At 37.8% G+C, this 21,302-nt stretch overlaps 1 protein-coding gene across 2 annotated transcripts in view; it reads right to left on the reverse strand.

The window, feature by feature from the left end:
- Positions 1 to 21,302, reverse strand: part of COL9A1 (collagen type IX alpha 1 chain) — a 236,842-nt gene that overhangs the window by 48,843 nt on the left and 166,697 nt on the right. For both annotated transcript variants that reach the window (XM_075202592.1, XM_075202593.1), the window contains 9 exons: positions 20,885 to 20,938; positions 18,714 to 18,749; positions 12,016 to 12,039; positions 9,968 to 10,021; positions 6,379 to 6,432; positions 5,164 to 5,196; positions 5,017 to 5,073; positions 3,248 to 3,301; positions 188 to 241 (listed from right to left, as the gene is read on the reverse strand). In XM_075202592.1, the coding sequence (XP_075058693.1) occupies positions 188 to 241; positions 3,248 to 3,301; positions 5,017 to 5,073; positions 5,164 to 5,196; positions 6,379 to 6,432; positions 9,968 to 10,021; positions 12,016 to 12,039; positions 18,714 to 18,749; positions 20,885 to 20,938 (420 nt within the window). The remainder of the gene's footprint in view (positions 1 to 187; positions 242 to 3,247; positions 3,302 to 5,016; positions 5,074 to 5,163; positions 5,197 to 6,378; positions 6,433 to 9,967; positions 10,022 to 12,015; positions 12,040 to 18,713; positions 18,750 to 20,884; positions 20,939 to 21,302) is intronic.

Genomic DNA, 21,302 nt, shown 5'->3' on the forward strand with positions numbered 1-21,302 from the left:
ACACAAGTTTAAGACAATATATTAAACATTGCCTACAAAATATTCTATTTGCACACGGCTACCTACAGATTGCTATACTCACTGATTGCAACAACATAATTAACACGACATTGTTAAATGCTAAATACGTCTTATTTTATATGTAAATGTATTGTGTCAATATTTTTCAAAAATAAAAGCACTTTACTGGAGGGCCTTGGGCGCCAATATCACCAATCGCTCCTTGTTCACCTTCTTCTCCCTAGAATAAGAGGATATAGAAAAATTAGCCTGAAACTTCACAATAAAATGAATGGCAAATAATACAGTGTTGGTCGTACGTACTGTATATATCTGAAATTTAATATTTTAAATATATTTTCAAAATACAATTAGTTTAAATGTTCAATGTTAAAGTTCTGTACAATATGAATATAGTATATTTTACTTCCTATTTACATTTCTCACATGGGAGTGATGGTAAACAATTACATGTAGAAATCTAATACTTTTTTATATAGCATTTATAATAATTAAACTTATCAAATCCATTTAAATATAAAACAATGTATATTTTTACCAATATCCTTTATCCACTTTGGTCAATTCAGCTTTATATGATTTATTAAATTAAAATGTTAATAACATATTATAACGAATAGAGTTGTGAGGCAGTAAAAAACATTTAATAATATCATGAGCTCCTCCATTTATTTATTTTAATTGTGATACATAAATTAATAAAAGTAAAAGTTCCTTGTTACATATTTGCAGTCTAAACATTATGGAGTTGATATAATAAAATGATGTTCACAATCCAACATTGGAGTTTGTCATGGTAGAATGATGTTCGTCAGGAGAGTTGTCTATCCCCTGCTATTCTACAATGTTTTAAAAAAACGTTTAATCTATATATATATGGGATTTCTTACCCAAAAACACATTTTGTAGAAAATTCCAAAATACTGAAAAGCAAAACTAAAAATAGGTGCAACAGACCAGTTATTTTTGTCATATACACAGACATAATCGCCAGGTGTTTCTTCCTTTAGATACCATGAGGGAGCAGAACTAAAAACAATCCCATTTTAACACTGAGAATAACAGTTTTAGGAGTGAGGTTAATTTAACATAACTTATAAAAGGCTGAACTTGATGGATATGTGTCTTTTAGCAATATTACTAAGTAATTAAAAATTGTAAGTATTATGAAAGTTGACATTATTTAAGGGTTAATCATAAAAAACATTACACCACATTATGTAAGATTATTAATATGAAATGTAGACATGGATAAAATTAATGCTATTGAATGAACCGTGCAATGTTTAATGTTAAATATATTTTTTTATTGCCTATGCATATCAAGGAATCTCACCACAACATATATTAATAATTGGAAGGATCTATTTTAAGGCAATTATTATCCCTTTTAACTTTAACTTTTTAGTACAGTAAACTATTTCTTTATATATTAATTGTATGGATTGTTTTCAGATGATGGTAAAGCCCATTACCAAGTAACATTCCTTCCTTCATGAATAGTAATGAACTAATGAAAAATAAAAAAAAATTAAATGCCAAAAAAGAAACTGCTTTTGGGAATTCTGTAGATAATTTATAGTTTTCAATTTATACGGTACACCAAAATATACAAATTTAAGCCAATTGGGTGCAGTTGGATTTAGTGTAATCCTTCTAAACATCAGTAAAGGTTTTTGAAAAACTGTATACTTGATTTCCTATATGTGCCTGTATAGAGGCTGAAGATGTTGTAAGTAGGGTGGCAGAAATTCTGTTTGCTGCAATTCAGCTGAATTACAAGCATGGGTAAATGTGAGTCAGCCATTGCAAGTGTGGGAAAATCCTTGTAATTGGCTGTCAATGAAGAGGGGTCCCAGGGACACCAGGCTTTGTTCATTTATCGGACGCTAGCACTAAAGATTATTATAAATTAGTGTTTATTTTTGCTTTGTTGTTAGATTTGGACTATGATACATCAAGAGAGAAGAAAATAAGAATATGATTTATTCCCCAGCTGGATTACAATGATTCAAGAGAATTAGATTTTACTTTATAGTTATAAAGTGGTGAAGCAGTCTTCTGAAGATGTGTAATCAATTAAACTTTATTATCAAATTGTGTGTGTATGTTTATTATACTGTTCTGGCATATTATTCATGGGTCTTAGGGACCCCTGTCCACTCTACTGGGACCTGCTACTCAAGGGGTTCCAATCTTATCAAATACCCTAGATCTCACAGACCAGGGAGGTCAGGAAGAGCCTCAGAGCTTTTTACCATGGAGCTGGTAGTCTCTGGGGAACATTCAGTTTTTTCCTCATTAAGGAACCAGCCCTGTACTGACCAACCTGGGGTTAGATACCACTACAGAAGGGAGAGCCCATGCTCATCATGTTATTTTGACAACCAAGGCTTTTTTATCTAGTGTCTGGTTTAGGAGTGGGGGATGTAAGTTACTAACCTTTTTAATGGAATGTGTTATTTTTTTACACAGGGCACTGGAAATTCAACTCAGCTAATGCATACATAGGTGCAAACCGACAAACCACTGTTCATAAATTGCCTCATTAAATATCTCTGCAGGATTGCAGATCCGGCTGAAAAAGTGCAAGGTGAAAACTGTAAAAATGTCCCTTCCATTCCTGCCTACTCTACTACCACCCCATCTTTGTCCCATTTAACGTATAGGGTAACACCTGATTATGGCACCTCCTGAGCGCCTATAACAATGTCAGTCCTTTACAAAAAGAAATGCGGACAAGAGATAACCAGACAATATCGCCATAAATAATTTGTCCTGCACAATGAAATCTCATTGTGACTCAAGTGGAGGTGCTAATTACCTAAGACCTCTCCAATCCACCGAACTTCTTCTATTAGAAGTTTCAAACTTTTGCATCCTTTAGAGATGCCACCACCTTTACACACAAAAGCTGGCACAAAAGATAAGTGCATGACATCACAAAGTGGCATAGGCACTGCAGGTCCGCACTTTCGCATGTTTGTAAATGATCCTTTGAGAGCCCAAAGAGGCCATATACAGAATGGGCCTTCCCAGAAACTTGTGATGAGCCTATTTGCAGCTGAAGTCTATGTTTACTCTATTTAACATTGCAAGGTGCGTTTTCATACTGGGTGTATCTGAATTCTAGGTTTGATAGTCCTTTATTACTTGTTGGATGTTTAAACTATTGACACATTTTCTGCAGCTCAGCCTCTTAAAAATTCAATATATTTATTATTACCTTATGGCCTTGTTTCCCAGGTTCACCTGCTTCTCCTTTAACGCCTTTGTGACCCTGAGATCAAGAACATTATACACATAAAACATAGATTTGAAGTTGATGAAAAAAAATGCCATGCACAGTAAAAGAAAAATGTATCTGTCTCTCTGTCCTGGTGGACTAGAGTACATTATTATATGAAGTCCTGAAAACAAAAGTTACATAACTCAGTGCCACTTTATTTGGTACAACTTTTAGTCCTGGGTAGAACCCAACTCATTGTCATGTTCAAGGACCCAGCTTGAGATAAGTGGTGCTTTGTGACATGGCGTGTTATCCTGCTGAAAGTAACCATTAGAAGAACTGTAGACTGTAGCCATAAAGGGATGCAAATGGTCAGCAACCACCCTGCCTGGCACATATGTACAAGTGTACCTAATAAAGTGGCCAATGTGTGTATGTATTAGATGAATTGCTATATATCTATCTATCTATCTATATATATTTATATATAAATATATATATATATATATATATATATATATATATATATATATAAATATATCGTGGTTGAAGTGGGGTGTATACAGTGGTATGCCATACCGCCACTCCTACTACTGCCATCATTGTAAAACTATCAACTTCCATTCACCTACAATCCCATTACATTTTTCATACCGCCACCTTTACATCTCAACTTCGACCATTGTGTATATGTGTATATGCATGTACATACTAACAGATAGATAGATAGACAGAGACATAGATAGATACACAGAATATATACAATTCATCTAATACATAGTGTATGTATTATATGATATATTATATATATATATATATATATATATATATATATATATATATATATATATATACCCCATTACTAAATAACAACATGTGTGTGTATTTTCTCAGTAACTAAAAATAACACAAATATAATTGTTAAAATTAGAAAACATTAAACTAGAGTGTTGAGAATTAAATAAATGCACAAGTTTCCAGTAGAACAAGCTTTTAAATAACCCACATATTTTTTGTTTCTGTTCTGCTTTAAAGATAATAACAACATTTATTTATTTTAATCTATCCCCATTTTCCAGTAATTATTTCCATTTTTGCAGCTCAATATTTTTACATGATTCTGATATAACCTGCTTATATAAATCTGTTTATAGAATCAAGTCATGTAATTGAAAGCCATGTATTATTATTTTCTCACCTACTGATGCAGTGGCAGGGAGAATCTGAAATGTTTTCTACCTTCTTACTAACCACAATGGCTGCTCTCCTGCACCAGCCTTCTCTTTCACTCTCCACCAAGGTAGCTGTTCCACAAACTTATCAATATTATTGTTCCGTGCATTTTTAACATTAGTTGCTGCTGCAACCAGTTTAGACAACCAACACTACTCTATCAGCAATTCATCCAATATACTGACAGCTGGCAGCCGAAAGTGTCCCATTATACTTTCAACCCTCTGCATGCTTCTTCCTGCTCACTTTTCCAAATGTTGATGTAATCTACCTTCCTTCCTGTCTAGTCCTCTGTTTAATTTTATTTACCCCTAGGACATCTTGCTTGGTCCCTCTAGCCTTCACTATGCCCTATCCCGTTAAGTCACCCTCTCTGATCATTGATTTATTTTTGTTATTATAATTATAGATTCTAAATAACTACAAATACATATTCACTCTTGCAATGTGCATTCTTTTTCAACAGCTGCAATTAAGTTTTACTTAACATTAAAATGGCTACAAACTATTTCTGAATGCAAACATGATTTTACCTTCATTCCAGCCAGCCCTGGATATCCCGGACGGCCTGGTGGGCATGAATTAGGGCACTGAAAATATAGTAACAGTCTTGATAAATAACATATTAAAAGAAAACAGAACATTGCTACAACCGTTAATGCTTTTCACACATAACTCACCAGGGGATCGCCTTCAGGCAGAGCGACTGTCCCCTGTTGAAAACAAAAATAGACGTTTTCTGTATTCAGTCAGAAACACATCACAAAACACAAAGAAAATCAATTGTAATTGAAAATCTGAAGAAAATAAAATACCCACAATATCTCATGTACAGACACATTATTTAAGTTCTGAAAAACGTTTGCCTTATGATTGGAGTTTGCTTTACCTGGTTATCGTAGTTTAGCCGATACCACACATCTTTTAGAAAGAATGTAGCTCAATGATAATGTCAATGTAATTCTGCAGAATATATTTAGCATCTTGACAAATCAAAAATAATAAACTGTATAAAAGGGAACATTTTGCTATATATTATTTTGCTATGATTGTGCACTCTAAGCATAGTGGGCACTACAAAGCTTGCAGATCTCATTCTTAAGCTGACTACACCAACAGCACTTTCATTAACACTAACAGCACATCATCAGTCAGATAGTATCTCATATACGGGCCAAAAATTAGCATGATGGCAAAAAGAAAACTCCAATAACAAGCGATTAGATAAGTTATGAGCATATCTGAAAATCTGGTTAGTAGATGACCATTATCTGTCAGTCATCTGCTGACCACATTAATGATCCCCCAATCACTTGTATGGAGCGCCAGATGCATTGTGTGTGGCCAAATCTGAAATACAGCCTATATTTTAGCACTCAGATTGAACAATAGAATTGGCCCATTCTTGGACTCCATTAATACAACTGGTTATCATGAGATTTCAGCATATGGCTAAAATTTATCAATACTTCAATGGAAGTTGCAGTAGGGCAACATACCATACATCCCATATTTGCCACATTTGCCCAAGTTAATGGTGATGGTAATAGTGAAAGTCTATTACTATTGACATGAAAAATATTTGTTTATTACAACAAATCCTAATCTGGCTTCATGAAACAGCGAAAGGCAATAAATGACAAGCACGTTATAGAAACTTCAAATACCTTGGTGCTGCTTATGTGAGACCTGGGCAATTATAGATATGTGGTAGGTATTGTAGGCCTTTGAGGAAGCAGCACATTTGGGGAGCAGACATAATTTTAGCAAAATTACATTATCTGTTCACTGATGACCAATATGTATTCTGAAGCTTTGTGGGAAAACTTCAATGACACTTCATTATCTCTGAAAACCACAAGCATCCCATTAACGTTTAATACATGTATACTTACTCTAGGACCTGGTGGTCCTGGAGGTCCTGGCACACCTCTTCCACCAACGTCACCCTACATAAAAAAAGATATATATTTATGTTTATAATTGTGCTACACCTACTGTTTGAAAAATGCACATGTAATTTACAGCTCAAATCTGTCAAATCCTGGAAATGTCATTCTGGAAAGTCCAAAATGACTTTCAATGAGGAACAATTAGAATATTGGCTACAAGTAACCTCTAATTGTGAATGAGTTACCACTAATTGTGAGTGAATTACAATGAGTTTCAGAATTATATTTCTGGATGTTGATGCAACATTTGCAGAGCAAATCCTGTCCAACATTGAGAGCAGTAGTCAATCTGAATGCTGTGAATGCCAATGTTCCTCCAAGCACCTTTTGGGCAAGCTATAAACTGACATCTTCCCCTGCAAGAGTAGTCTGTCTTGCTAGACAAAACTGATGTACTTATCAATGTTTATTGAGCTTTTTAATCAATAGCTCAATGCTGCATTGAAAACAACCATTGTGGGCATTCAGCCTGTGCTTGTGTGTCAATAGATTATATAGCCTAGGCAGGCCGCTTCATTAACTAGTACATCAGTTCTATCTTCTAATAATTACTCTCATGACTATTTGGAGCTGAACCACTCTGGAATACTCCCCTATTTAAGTGACACATACAGATATAAGTGCAGTACAGGGGAACGGTAGGCAACATGAAATAGTGTGTGTGTATGTATATATATATATATAGAACTTAGACTGTAAGCTCCACTGGGGCAGGGACTGATGTGAATGAGTTCTCTGTACAGCGCTGCGGAATTAGTAGCGCTATATAAATAACTGATGATGATGAGATATATATATATATATATATATATATATATATATATATATATAATGTATGTGAAAACATGTAAAACTTTTCATAATTAAAAAAATAAATAGAATAAGTTGCAAGTGTAATGTTCATGTGTTATTCAGCTTTATGGTGGTATTATAAATGCTCTTTTTATTTATATTTTCTTGCATTTCACTTTATGTGCCCATGTTTTATGTGACTATGTGCTAGTCCCAATCACTTTACCCCTCTGTATTCAAACTGAAAACAGGCAGTTCATACACATCAGCCAACAGGATTTTTCAGCAATGAACAAAGTTGGATTTTGATCACAATAGCTGATTGTTTTTGGCCCACACAGAGCAACATCTTGTCAATTCGGTATAAAATAATTCATTTGGCCAACATAATTGTTCTGTGTGTAGCCAACTTAAGCCCAGCAAAGAATTACGGGATAATTTCACTCAAAACAGACAATTCACTTTAGGTGGCATTTCCTAAGTAAAACCCAGTCCTAAAAGATTGCTTACCTGAGGTCTTGCACCGAGTCTCCACTGCTTCATTTGTTCCTACAACCTCCCACCGGCATTGAATTGTCAGTGGACAATATACTGCCTGTCTGAGTAAGATGGTCATGTTGGCAGTACCCAGGAGAGGGTAGCAGACATCTCTTTAACAGTTCATTTAATTTGTTTACAAAATTGTGAAAATAGTGCATAACGTTGGGCTAGAAAGTTTGTAAACCCTTTAGAATTTTTTGAATTTCTGCAAACATGAGACTTTTAATGTATTAATCTGATTCATAAACATTGATTTACTAGGTTCTATTTATCTATAACATACAAAAAAAAACATACTTTTTCAATCACTAATTACTAAAATGGATGCAACATTACATTTGTTGGGAAAAGCATTGTGAACCCCTAGGATTACCAGCTCAGTTAAGGAGATAAGGAGTCAGGATTGTCACTCAATTGGCTAACAATCAGTTGTGAGTTTGGGTGACCCTGCTCTATTTAAAGAAAGGCATGCCATGCCTCAATCAACGGAGATTTCTGTGGACCTCAGAAAAAGATTTGTTGATGTTGATCAGGCTGGAAAAGAATACAAAAAGATTTCTAAAGACTTCGGGCTACACCAACCCACGGTCAGGCATATAGTGTACAAGTTACAAAAATTCGACATAATTGTTACTCTCTCCAGGAGTGGTCACCCAACAAAAATGACCTAAAAAATAAGGCATATAATAACCCCACTGTAGAGTTATTATTATTATTATTATTATTACCATTTATTTATATAGCGCCACTAATTCCGCAGCGCTGTACAGAGAACTCACTCACATCAGACCCTGCCCCATTGGGGCTTACAGTCTAAATTCCCTAACACACACACACACACACACACAGACTAGGGTCCATTTTTGTTAGCAGCCAATTAACCTAACAGTATGTTTTTTGGAGTGTGGGAGGAAACCGGAGCACCCGGAGGAAACCCACGCAAACTCCACACAGATAAGGTCATGGTCGGGAATTGAACTCATGACCCCAGTGCTGAGAGGCAGAAGTGCTAACCACTTAGCCAACATGCTGCCCTGCGTTAAAGTATCTACCAGTCTCTGTTGCACTGGCTAATGTTAGTGATCATGAGTCTACCATCAGGCAAACACAGGACAAGAATGGCGCACATGAGAAGATAGCAAGAAAGAAGCCACTACTCTCCAAGAAAAACATTACTGCATGTTTATAGTTTGCCAAACACCACCTGGATGAGCAAGAAGAATACTTGAAGAATATTCTGTGGATAAGTCTAAAACAAAACTTTTTGGCTTAAATAAGAAATTTTATGTTATGGAGAAAACCAAACACTGCATTCCAACAGTAGAATCTCATACCAACCATGAAACACAGTGGTGGCGGAATCATGGTTTGAGGCTGTATTGCTGCCAAAAGACCAGGATGTCTTGCCTTTATTGTTAAATCTATGAATTCTGAATTGTTTCAGCAAATTCTACAACAGAATGTCAGGGTAACTGTCTATGAACTGAAGCTCAACAGAAGGGTTATTATGCAGCAAGACAATGACCCTAACTACACAAGTCAGTCAACACAAAAACAGTTGAAGCAGATGAAATGTTGTGCTTTGAAGTCAAAGCCCAAACCATAATCCAATCAAAATTTTGTGGTTGGACCAGAAATGGGGTGTTCTTGCAAGAAAGCTCCTCAACATGCAAGAATTGAAACAATTCTCTAAGTAGCAATGGAGCATACATTTTCATACAAGCTGATCTGCAGGACTGATCTACAATTACCATAAATGTTTGAGTGAAGTCATTTCTGCTCAAGGGGATCACATCAGATACTGAAAACAGAGGTTCACATATTTTTCCTGACAATAAATTTATGTTGGATCATTTTGATCAATAAATCAATGAAAAAGTATATCTTTTTGTGTGTTATTTGATTTATTGGGTTCTCTTTATCTATTGTTATGACTTAGAAGATCTGAATACACTTGTAGAAATTCAAAAAATTCTATAGGGTTCACAAACTTTTAATTGTATTGGTTACATCAGATGCAGACGCCTGATTAATTGGAATGAGTAATGCTGTTCTCGTGAAATGGTATTACATTTGTTAGCACAAATTTCCCTGTACCTGGGGCTCTACCCTGCTAAAAATACTTAAGAAAATATGTTAGAAGACTTCATGAAATATTTTATCTACAGTATGTATACAATAAGATAGTTAAAAACCTTACCATTGGACCACCACGGCCTAACTCTCCTAGAAGTCCAGAGGGGCCAGGTGCACCCTATAAATATAATAATAAAAAAGAGGTGATATCCAAGGTACTCTTACTTCAGTCATTTCTTATAAGTAACATATAATGTACATCACTTGTATAATGCACTTTTGTTATGTATTTGTTGATTGTATATTCTTAGGGGGGAATTCAATTGGGCGCATTACCTGTGAAAGTAAAGCGGCCCGTGCACCGTTATTATCTCTGAGAGCCGCGAGCAGAAATCCATGCTAAAATTACCGTTGGCCGCGTTACATTCACAAGTAATGTGGCCAATTGAATTCCCCCCTTAATGTTTGTTTTCTAACATACGTATGTTTTGTCCCTAACTGTTTCATTCACGCTTAGAGATGCACAAAAACCATGAATTAAAACATTTACATCATCAAAAATTAATAAAGTATTTCTTAAAGTTATTTTGTTAAAAAGTGTCAGAATATATAAATTTATCAAACTTTTTTATAAAAAAAAATAATAATTTGCAAAAGTTATGATTTAATTAACAGCTATATGTATTTGTATAAGGGCCTCATTAGGTACTGACGCATTTTTGGGCATAAAAATCTACAATTCCACACTGTGTGTTTGCAGGAATGTCTATATGGGAGTGGGGCAGGTCCTAAGTACCCAGGTTTAGGCCTCCCATGGGAGCCCGGTGGTTATTATTGCAGAGATGATAGAGCTTTACTTGTGCTTGCATCCTGAGGAGCCACACAATCATACTTTCAAAGGCTGCTCACGCAACCTAAGGAGGGGGTCACTTCAGATTATAGATTCTTGCAGATAACTCTTGGTGGCTGCATTTAGAGTTCAGCTTAACTTAGACTTGCAGCCCCTTAAGCATGGACAGTCGTACGGCAACAGGCATGTGTGAGTTGAGTACAATGTGGGCATATGCACATAAGTGTAGCATACCCTCTACAGATGCAACCTAATGACACTTGGACATATCTTCAGATACGCTTCTTAGGAGGCGTGGCTTTTGCGGGTACCGTACACCTGGTGTAAAAATACATGTTGATTATGAACACCAACCGCCGCTTCTGATTGGATATTTACATATTATGTCAAGTTGCCCGTGTCTATTCAGATGTCTTATTTGTCATTTCCTTTTGGACTACTGCAGGAAAGAAGATTTCCATTGTTTAAAGTGACAAACTATGGATGTGAGGGTATTTGTGTTTAAATACAACTTATATGGAATATGCAACTTTTGCATTTATAACTATACTTTCAAGCGACAGCTCCAACCTGTAGTTGGGTGTAAGTACACATTTGTAAATCTGATGTACACTTGGCTTAAAATTCACACCTAAGAGAAAATATTTTGCACATACATTCGGTGCAAAAAATGCGCCAAACTCTAAATAAAGCCCTAAATGAGTATGTTTCTCAATTAAGATAATCCTCTTTTATGTAAACACAAGTAATTTCATTTGTTAAGTGTATATGAAAAAAACAGACAGTGATTTGGGAGGTCGGTAACTGCAGTAACTGGGCTATAAGTAATCTTTGCGACTGGATTCATTTCATTTGGTTACACACGTTGGTTTCATAACCAAATCCACCAAGGTATGGATGATTGAAGGGATATTGCTCAGATGATAAAATATACTTGCTTTGCTTTCTACACTATACTCCAAATCATCAAACATTATAAATGATCATGTTTTCAACTGATGCAATCTGGAAAAATATCTTTTTTAAGCAATGTGACTAACAAAATAAAGTATTTAATCTATCAAAGAGTGTGGATTCTGCATAACAGCTATGCCACCTTACACATGAAATGGTTAACGCAGGATTTAAATGATACATTTGCCACTAAAAGTACAAGTACCATGGATTGATTGCACTGAAAGCTTAGTTGCCTTTCTATTCATTTTGAACATATTTTAATATAGTATTGATAACTAAAGTATTTGTAGTCCTGGACTGAATTGCTAAGCAACAGCTTTCATTTTTTATTTTCTTAAAAGAAATGCTGAAAATTGTCCACTTACCCGTGGTCCTGCAACTCCTCCTCCCTTAGAAATAGAAAATAAAACATAATTACATTTAATGCATAATAATTGCATCAAGTTTACATCAGATACTCTTAGCAGAGACACAGACAACAGCATATTGCTCAACCATCCTGATTGATGTATAACAATATATGCATAAAGTCCTGCATTTCGTATGTGTCGCTTTGTGTTTTTTGAGCAGTTGTATCAGCAGGTTGCAAATGTATTCATACATGGCATTGAAAGCGAGTAATAACTATTGTTTTGTAACTGAAAGTTTAGGTTATACGTTTGCAATATGTGCCCAAAAATTTATGGTATTTGGTATCTGTAACATGGTGTATTCCTGTCCAATATATGTTTTGCAAAGGTGGGTATTACTGTGCAATATGTGGTTTTAAATGCAATCTAGGACTGGCAGTAATAATTTATCTCTGTACAATATATGTTTAGCAATGATGGGCATTTCTCTGCAATAAACAACAATAAGATATGGAGGATTATATCTGTAATATATTATTGGTATTGGTAGTAAAGTGGGACATTATTTATAAAATGTGCTACCAATTCTAGCAGGAGGACACGCGATCATAAAAATATATATTATCATTGCTCTAATGCTGGCCATCTACTGTGTAGGAGAATATTGATCATTCGTGATGTAAACAAATGGCAGCCAGGGGCAGGCTGGACCAGGGGGCAGGGAAGCATATGCCCCTCGGGCCGGACAAACAAAGTCTATTTTGGACTGGTGCAAAGACCGTCTATTGCTTGGTGTCTGGCCCCTCCTCCAAGCCTAGCCACCTTACATCATTGGCCGCCGCAGATCTGGAGATCCATCCCCCCTTCCTCCCCTATGTGTGGCTTGAGAGTGTGTATTTGTGTGTGTGTAGGGGGGGGGCATGTCAGCATTATATGTATGTGTTGGAAGGGGGGGCATGGCAGCATTATATGTGTGAAGGTGGGGCATGGCAACATTATGTGTGTGTGAAGGGGGGGGGCATGGCAGCATTGTGTGTGTGTGTGTGTGTGTGTGTGTGTGAGGGGGGGACATGTCAGCATTGTGTGTGTGAGGGGGGTGCATGGCAGCATTGTGTGTGTGTGTGAGGGGGGAGCATGGCAGCATTGTGTGTCAGGGGGGGGGGGCATGGCACCATTTTGTGTGTGTGTGAGGGGGGGAAGCATGGCAGTATTGTGTGTGTGTGTGTGTGTGTGAGAGAGAGAGGGGGGAGGAGCATGGCATCATTATGAGTACGTGAAGGGTAGCATGACAGCATTACGTGTGTGAGGGGGGGAGCATGGCAGCATTGTGTGTGTGTGAGGGGGGGAGTATGGCAGCATTGTGTGTGTGCGAGGGGGGAGCATGGCAGCATTGTGTATGTGTGAGTGGGGGGCATGGCAGCATTGTGTGTGTGTGCAAGGGGGTGTGGAGCATGGCAGCATTGTGTGTGTGTGAGTGGGGGACATGGCAGTATTGTTTGTGTGTGTGTAAGAGGGGGAGCATGGCAGCATTAAGTGTGTGTGCTAGGGGGGCATGGCAGCATTATGTGTGTATGAGGGGGGGTGCATGGCAGCACTGTGTGTGTGGGGGGAGGGCATGGCAGCATTGTGTGTGTGTGTGTGTGTGTGTGTGTGTGAGGGGTGGAGGAACATGGCAGCATTATGTGTGTGTGAGCGGGGTGGCATGTAAGCATTACATGTGTGTGTGTGTGTAGGGGATCATGTCAGCATTATATGTGTTTGTGTGAAGGGGGAGGCATGTCAGCATTATGTGTGTGTGTGAAGGAAGGGGGGCATGGCAGCATTGTGTGTTTGTGAGGGGGGCATGGCAGTATTGTGTGTGTGTGAGGGGGGGAGCATGTCAGCATTATGTGTGTGTGTGTGTGTGTGTGTGTGTGAAGGAAGGGGGGCATGGCAGTATTGTGTGTGTGTGTGAGAGGGGGAGCATGGCAGAATTGTGTGTGTGTGTGTGTGTGAGGGGGGGCATGGCAGCGTTATGTGTGTGCGAGGGGGGGAGCATGTCAGCACTGTGTGTGTGTGTGTGTGTGAAGGAAGGGGGGCATGGCAGCAATGTGTGTGTGTGTGAGAGGGGGAGCATGGCAGCATTGTGTGTGTATGTGTGTGAGGGGGGGCATGGCAGCATTATGTGTGTGCGAGGGGGGGGAGCATGTCAGCATTGTGTGTGTGTGAAGGAAGGGGGGCATGGCAGCATTGTGTGTGTGTGTGTGTGTGTGGGGGGGGGGGGGGGGGGCATGGCAGCATTGTGTGTGTGTGTGTGTGTGTGAAAGGGGGAGCATGGCAGCATTGTGTGTGTGTGTGTGTGTGTGTGTGTGTGTGTGTGAGAGTGTGTGTGTGAGGGGGGGAGCATGGCAGCATTATGTGTGTGTGAAGGAAGGGGGGCATGGCAGTATTGTGTGTGTGTGTGAGAGGGGGAGCATGGCAGCATTGTGTGTGTGTGTGTGTGTGTGTGAGGGGGGCATGGCAGCATTATGTGTGCGAGGGGGGGAGCATGTCAGCATTGTGTGTGTGTGTGTGTATGTGTGTGTGTGTGTGTCTGTGAAGGAAGGGGTGCATGGCAGCATTGTGTGTGTGAGGGGGCATGGCAGCATTATGTGTGTGCGGGGGGGAGCATGTCAGCATTGTGTGTGTGTGTGAGGGGGGCATGGCAGCATGATGTGTGTGTGTGAAGGAAGGGGGGCATGGCAGCATTGTGTGTGTGTGAGAGGGGGAGCATGGCAGCATTGTGTGTGTGTTAGGGGGGGCATGGCAGCATTATGTGTGTGTGTGAGAGGGGGAGCATGGCAGCATTATGTGTGTGTGAGGGGGGGGCATGTTAGCATTACATGTGTGTGTGTGTAGGGGATCGTGTCAGCATTATACGTGTTTGTGTGAAGGGGGAGGCATGTCAGCATTATGTGTGTGTGTGTGTGTGTGTGTGTGTGTGTGTGTGTGTGTGTGTAAAGGAATGGGGGCATGGCAGCATTGTGTGTGTGAGGGGGGAGGAGCATGGCAGCATTATGTGTGTGTGTGAGTGGGGAGGAGCATGGCAGCATTGTGTGTGTGTGTGTGTGTGTGTGTGTGTGTGTGTGTGTGTGTGTGTGTGTGTGTGTGTGTGTGTGTGTGTGTGTGTGTGAAGGGGGGGCATGTTGTCATTATATGTGTGCGTGTGAGCAGGGAGCATGTCAACATAATGTGTTTGTGGAGGGGGGATTATGTTAATATAATGTGTGAAGGAAGGGCGCTCTTAATATAGTGTCAGAGGTAGGCAATTTAATGGTGAGAATTAATAATTTAATGGGTTCTATTTTTGGGGGGGTGATGGTGGAGCTATTTAATAGTGGGGCCTGTTAATTTAAGGTGAGGTGAAGGGACCTTTAATTTAATGCTGGGGTAGTTTGGGCTATTATTTGAATATGGGGCTGGGTTTGGTGAGGATGGCTATTTATTAGATGTGAATATGAATTATTTTATGCCGGGGAAGTTGTGGGAAAGGTTATGTTTATTAAAAATAAATGCTATTTAGTTTATTGCTGGGGCTGTTTGGATGGAGGGAAATAGGTTTATATATTAAATGGGCATACAATTAATATAATGTTAGTGCTGATTGGAGGGAAATGTGTCTATTTATTAAATGTGTTTGCTATTAATTTAATGTCAAGGTTGTTTTGAAGGAAACAGATTCATTTAACAAATGTGAATATTATTATTTTAATGTTGGGGCTGGTTGGAGTTTTCTAGATTTTATGAACCCATTATTTTTCCAAATAGGGTCTCCAACATTTCAGGATCCAGACAAGCAGCAAATGAGCTAAAGACACCAGCAGCCACAAGTGGTGACCGTGACAAGAACAGGTAGGAGAGAGAAGGAGAGTCTGCCAACTGTCACTGAGTTAGGTGGGACAGTCCCGAATTTGGGTGACTGTCTTGCTTAGTCAGGATTTGGTCCGACTGCCTGTGTATTTGTCTAAAATGATAACCATGTTACATCATATGCCCCCCCCCTCCCTGTTTAAAGTGCCCTGGACCCCCCAAAGCCTTAATCCAGCTCTGGGCCAGGGTGTCAGATTGGCACCTAGTGCTCTGCTCCTCCTCCTAGTACCACCCCTAATATTATTTGGCTTGGGTTAACCCTAAAACATTTAATAACCTTGTTCGTATATAGGGCGAACCAAAAGCAAGCACTTTTGCTGGCAAAAACATCAGGTTTTTAAAGCACACAGGCTTTTAGCATTTTAATAAATCCCATTATAATCAGTCAGGTATGTAAACAAAACTAAAAAAGGGCTGTTGGGAGAAGGAACATATAAATGCAATATAGAGTGAGGTTCTGTTTTTTTGTTGTTTATTTATTTTATTTAAGATTTATTATTTATACTAATAAAGTATCGCTGGATTAAGCAACACTAAAATAGTCTCTTTTTATATTGATAAATATATATTGTACCGAAAACCACCCTTAAAGGATGGACCGCTACTTATGGGCCGGTGCTGTGAGCTTGCCCACCAAAGTCTACCAGCCAGCACCTGATGGCAGCTATTTACTTGGTAGAAAAATGGCACTTATTGGCTGTGCAGAACAATGCAATCATTTGTAGGCAAGATATGCCATACTATCATTTTTCATAAATGTATACATCCTTTGAAAGGATATAAAAAGACAGACAACCTCCAATAAAATGACACCCACTACTTTGCATAACCACCGCCACCTAACATAATGCTCACAGCATACTTTGCTCATGACTAGACACTGCCAAAATTTTTCTCACAAGAAAAAAAATCCTGCTCGAAGATTAGATGGGGATATTGCTGGTCAGTGGTGACTGCTTTGGTGACTGAAGACAGAAAGACACATCGACAAACCACTGCTCCAAAAGCTTTTAAGCGCAAGCAACCATTGTGTTGCAATCATATTATGTTAAACTTTAGAAAGTCAGAAAGGCTGACGGAGCAGTGGAAAGTAGCAGAGTAAGATCAAAGCAGGGTAATAGAAAAGGGTAATTGCCACACAAGTTATGTTTTATGAGACGTAAAAACGTTAGGATGTCCAAGAACGTGTTTTATGCTGTAGTCTTGTTTAGATGTATTATGTTTACCATGTAGTTCTGAATACTGAGTCACACTCCCATGTGTGTCATTCTCTCTTAAACATTCTGTGCTAAACGTATAGATAAGTGCTCCATTATCATTTTACTTATCTTGTTTTTTTTGATAGTGTAAAAACAATTTTCACCCTACCTTACTTACAGAAACTAAACTTTTAATTGATCTGCTTTAATATACTATCTACATTGTATAGTTTTACATTGAAACTTTGAAACAATGAACCATTTCACCCAAATCCGATGTGGATAAGACATTTTCCGTTTCTTAAAACAATCTATATTTCTTTGTATTTATCTCACTGGAACTTCTGCACATGCAACAGAAAAGATGGCACTTCTATGGCTCTTACCCATAGAACAAGGCTATGGGGCTTATAAGGGGATATTTAGAAAAATTAGTCTACGAAATAAATTAGGACACTTGAGTATAGCAGCTACTCAGTATATTCCCTAACATTTTACCTTTTCTATGTTATACGTGGTATGGGATCATTTGTTGTGGTCGGATCCTGGATGGAACAGCATATTCAGATAAATAATTTACATTATTAAAAGGGAAATTCTTGTACTTGCTTGTTCATATTTATTGCATTACCATTGAAGTTGATAGGTAACACTGTTGACTATTTGGTATATATTGGGCAATTATTGTGATCGGTGGGATTAATGTGAGTTGAGAAGAAATTTAAATGTATTAAAGAGGTATTTTAGTGTAGAAATAAGAGAGGAGATGAGAGATTGGAGGAATATCTGGTGCTATTTCCAGAGCATTTCAGTAGCAGTGGTCATAGAAGCACAAGGCTTCATACAATATCTTTCTACTTTGCGGGATTGTTTTTAAAGGAAACATATTTCCTTTATATTCCACGGCCGAGGTTTCGGTTGATGCTGGAAAGAAGGAATAACTGGGTCATTGATCATGGGCTGTTGATGGAGTGTGACTAAGTTGTGCCTAAGTGGCTCAGATACCAGATCAGGAGTAGACTGAAAGTGGGTAGAGAAGTTATTGCAAAGAGGTAGAAAGTTGAAAGGTTGGCTAGAAGTGATATTTCTACAGGTATGATGATGCTTGGTTGAGTAAGAGTGTAGGTTAAAGTGATTGAAAAAGAGATTACAGATGATTAGGTGATAATGAAAAGGAAAGGTGTTTAAATCAGAAACAGAATAAAGTCAGGAGAGAAAAAACTCAAGGCACAGTCATCGATCAGTGTGAGAGTAGGTTCACTGTGCAAGGTTGAGGGAGAAGGTTAGAGTGTAGTTTGGAGGCAAGAGGATGACAGATCATAACAACACACAGAGAAAAAAAAATCAGCCAGCATGCTAGCAATATCTCTATCTATCTATCTATCTATCTATCTATCTATCTATCTATCTATCTATCTATCTATATGATGAGCAAAGGTGGGAAACAAATAGAAAAGTAAAACTGGAAATTGAGAATGTGAGCACTATGTTACTACAAATTAGTTAACTGTGAGTCTAAATTGATCAAATACATGCCATGAGCATAATAAAAGATTTGACGACTGAGGCTGAATAAACAGGTTTATTAATCAGTTAGCTAATCTGCCCGAGTGATGTTTTACTTACTGATAGTCCACGAGCACCAGGCAGTCCAGGTTCACCCTGTAAACAGTAATTGTATTATGTTAGGATGCATATTCCTACAAGTATATAGCATCTAATAATATTCTCAGAGGGCAATATACAATAACTAATTTAACTATGCTATAGACGTAAAATGTGTGAAGTATAATATTTAGAGAGTGGTGAATTACTGACAAAAGGAAATATATCCAACTTGAATTCTACCTATATTGTGACATCACACGTGAACCTGGCTTTATATAGTTATTCTATATGCATGAACTTCTGAGCGCAGTTGTGCACTGATCTGTGTACTAAAACTGCAAACACAAACTTTTGCTATACATACAATATATATTGGGTGGAAGGAATTATATATTGCAATACCATTTGCCTATCCTCGGTATACAAGATACATTGGGTGCATAACTGAAGAAATCTATGTATGTCTAATAAAATAAAAACATACATATCACACTTGAACTAAAGGTAATCTTCTTACTTTCCCAAGTAACAAGAAAAAGTTACATTTAAAAGGTAAGTCCAAATGGGGAGGTGGCACACAAGGATCAATACGTGGGCCAAAGACCGTAAATAAACAGATGACTTGAATTAAACACTAGGGCATAAAAGTGCACTTAGTGCATTGGCCTGTTCAGTCACTATGGAGATAAATGAGGGGCACTAGCTTGTAGTGCGATGTCCAGTCATGAATAAACTGCAAGATGTCAAAATGAAACTATAGAACATTCAACGAAATTTGAACACTATTTATAAAAGTAAATCATTTAACCATAAAGTATTTGTTATAAAATGGTTCTAGCTTAGTGTGTGCAAATATTACTTTCATTTTCTTTTTTTTACACATTTGTACTGCTGTATCTTATAAGAACAGTCCATCCTCTTTCCTGAACTCATTCCATTCTTCAACACTTACCTGATCTGCTCTTACAGCAACCTTTACCTAATCCCGCCTTCAATTTTACATAATTAAACACCTAAATCAAACCACTTCCACTCCCAAAACTAGCTATCCACACTTCCAGCAACAAATGCTATTTAAACAGTATATTATTATAATATCTAAACTCCAAGTTCACATCTACAGATTCTCCTCTATATCTCCAACAACCCCGCTTCTATTCTACTTACTCCCTTCGTTAGCTTAATCAACTCTCACCCATACCTACTCCCATCTTCTGCTCTATCCAACTACCAGCTGTAATTACTTATACACCAAGCATTTCCTTCCAACATTACCAACTCTATCTACTAATGATACCAACTCCTGATCATACCTGCTACAATTTCTGCTCAAACTAAACTGAAGCCCAACTGTTCTCAATCTCAACACTTACTTTAAATACTCCTATTCCCAGGAGCATAGCTATATGACTGGGCTACAGTAAAATGCTGTAGTTGCCCCCAGCTCCTCCAAACGTTACCTCTAAAGTCATTCTCTATGATCTGCTTTATCTCAACACAATAACTAACACTATAATACACTAATTATATCTTTACCAATCTGAACTACATACATTTTCCTTTTAACCCTCAGTAGCTGTCAAGTAGATACATTAATATGTAACTGCACTAAGGGTGATCTTAGAGATTTCCAATTGCCCCAATGCTGCTGTAAGAGCATAATGATAGCAGTCGATATAGCTAACGTTATTCCCATACTTATAATAATATAAATAGGTAGAAGTGGAACTGGAAAGTTATTTGTGTAAGCGTGGTTATATCTGCCTCCTTAAACTCCTAAGATTTTTACTCTTAGGGGTATTGTTACTAAACTGCGGATTTGAAAAAGTGGAGATGTTGCTTATAGCAACCAATCAGATTCTAGCTGTCATTTTGTAGAATGCACTAAATAAATGAAAGCTAGAATCTGATTGGTTGCTATAGGCAACATCTCCAATTTTTCAAAACCACAGTTTAGTAACTTTACCCTTTAGAATGAATTTTGTCATGTTAATGTACTTTGTAGTAGATGCAACCTTACACAGTAAGACTAGTACATTGACAGCTCATGTAAAACTAACACAAATCCTGTTGGAAGTCATTTTGATTGAATATTTTTAAATATCCTTATGAAATATTGTACGCAATTCTACATTTTCTTTGCTATTGGATTGATTATGTTCAAATACCGAATTTTAAATTATACCGACCTTTAGTCCTTTTGGTCCACCAGGACCGGGGATTCCTTCAGGTCCTGTCAGACCCTGTTATGATGAATAAATAAGATACATAGTTAGTAAGATTCAATAAAGACACAGGGCATGCCAAGTATATTCTTCCATAAATTACAATGGTGTTGATACAAATGCCAGTTTAGCCTTACAGGGGGGATAAGATTCCTTCTTGAACCCAAAAATAGCAAGCAGAAGAATTCACCCCAAGTAAGTCCTCTATTAATTATAGCTACATATACCATATTTATACTGCTAGTGAATTTGCCATAGCCCCCTGATGTGGTAAGGAATTCTACAGCATAACCACACTTCCTATGCTCATGGTGAAATTGTCTTTCATCAGTTTGCAACTGATGTCTTCTTGTCCTCTGTATGGTTCTTGGTATGAAAAGTT

This window comes from Mixophyes fleayi, chromosome 3 (assembly GCF_038048845.1).
Source record: "Mixophyes fleayi isolate aMixFle1 chromosome 3, aMixFle1.hap1, whole genome shotgun sequence".
NCBI classification, from domain to species: Eukaryota; Metazoa; Chordata; class Amphibia; order Anura; family Limnodynastidae; genus Mixophyes; species Mixophyes fleayi.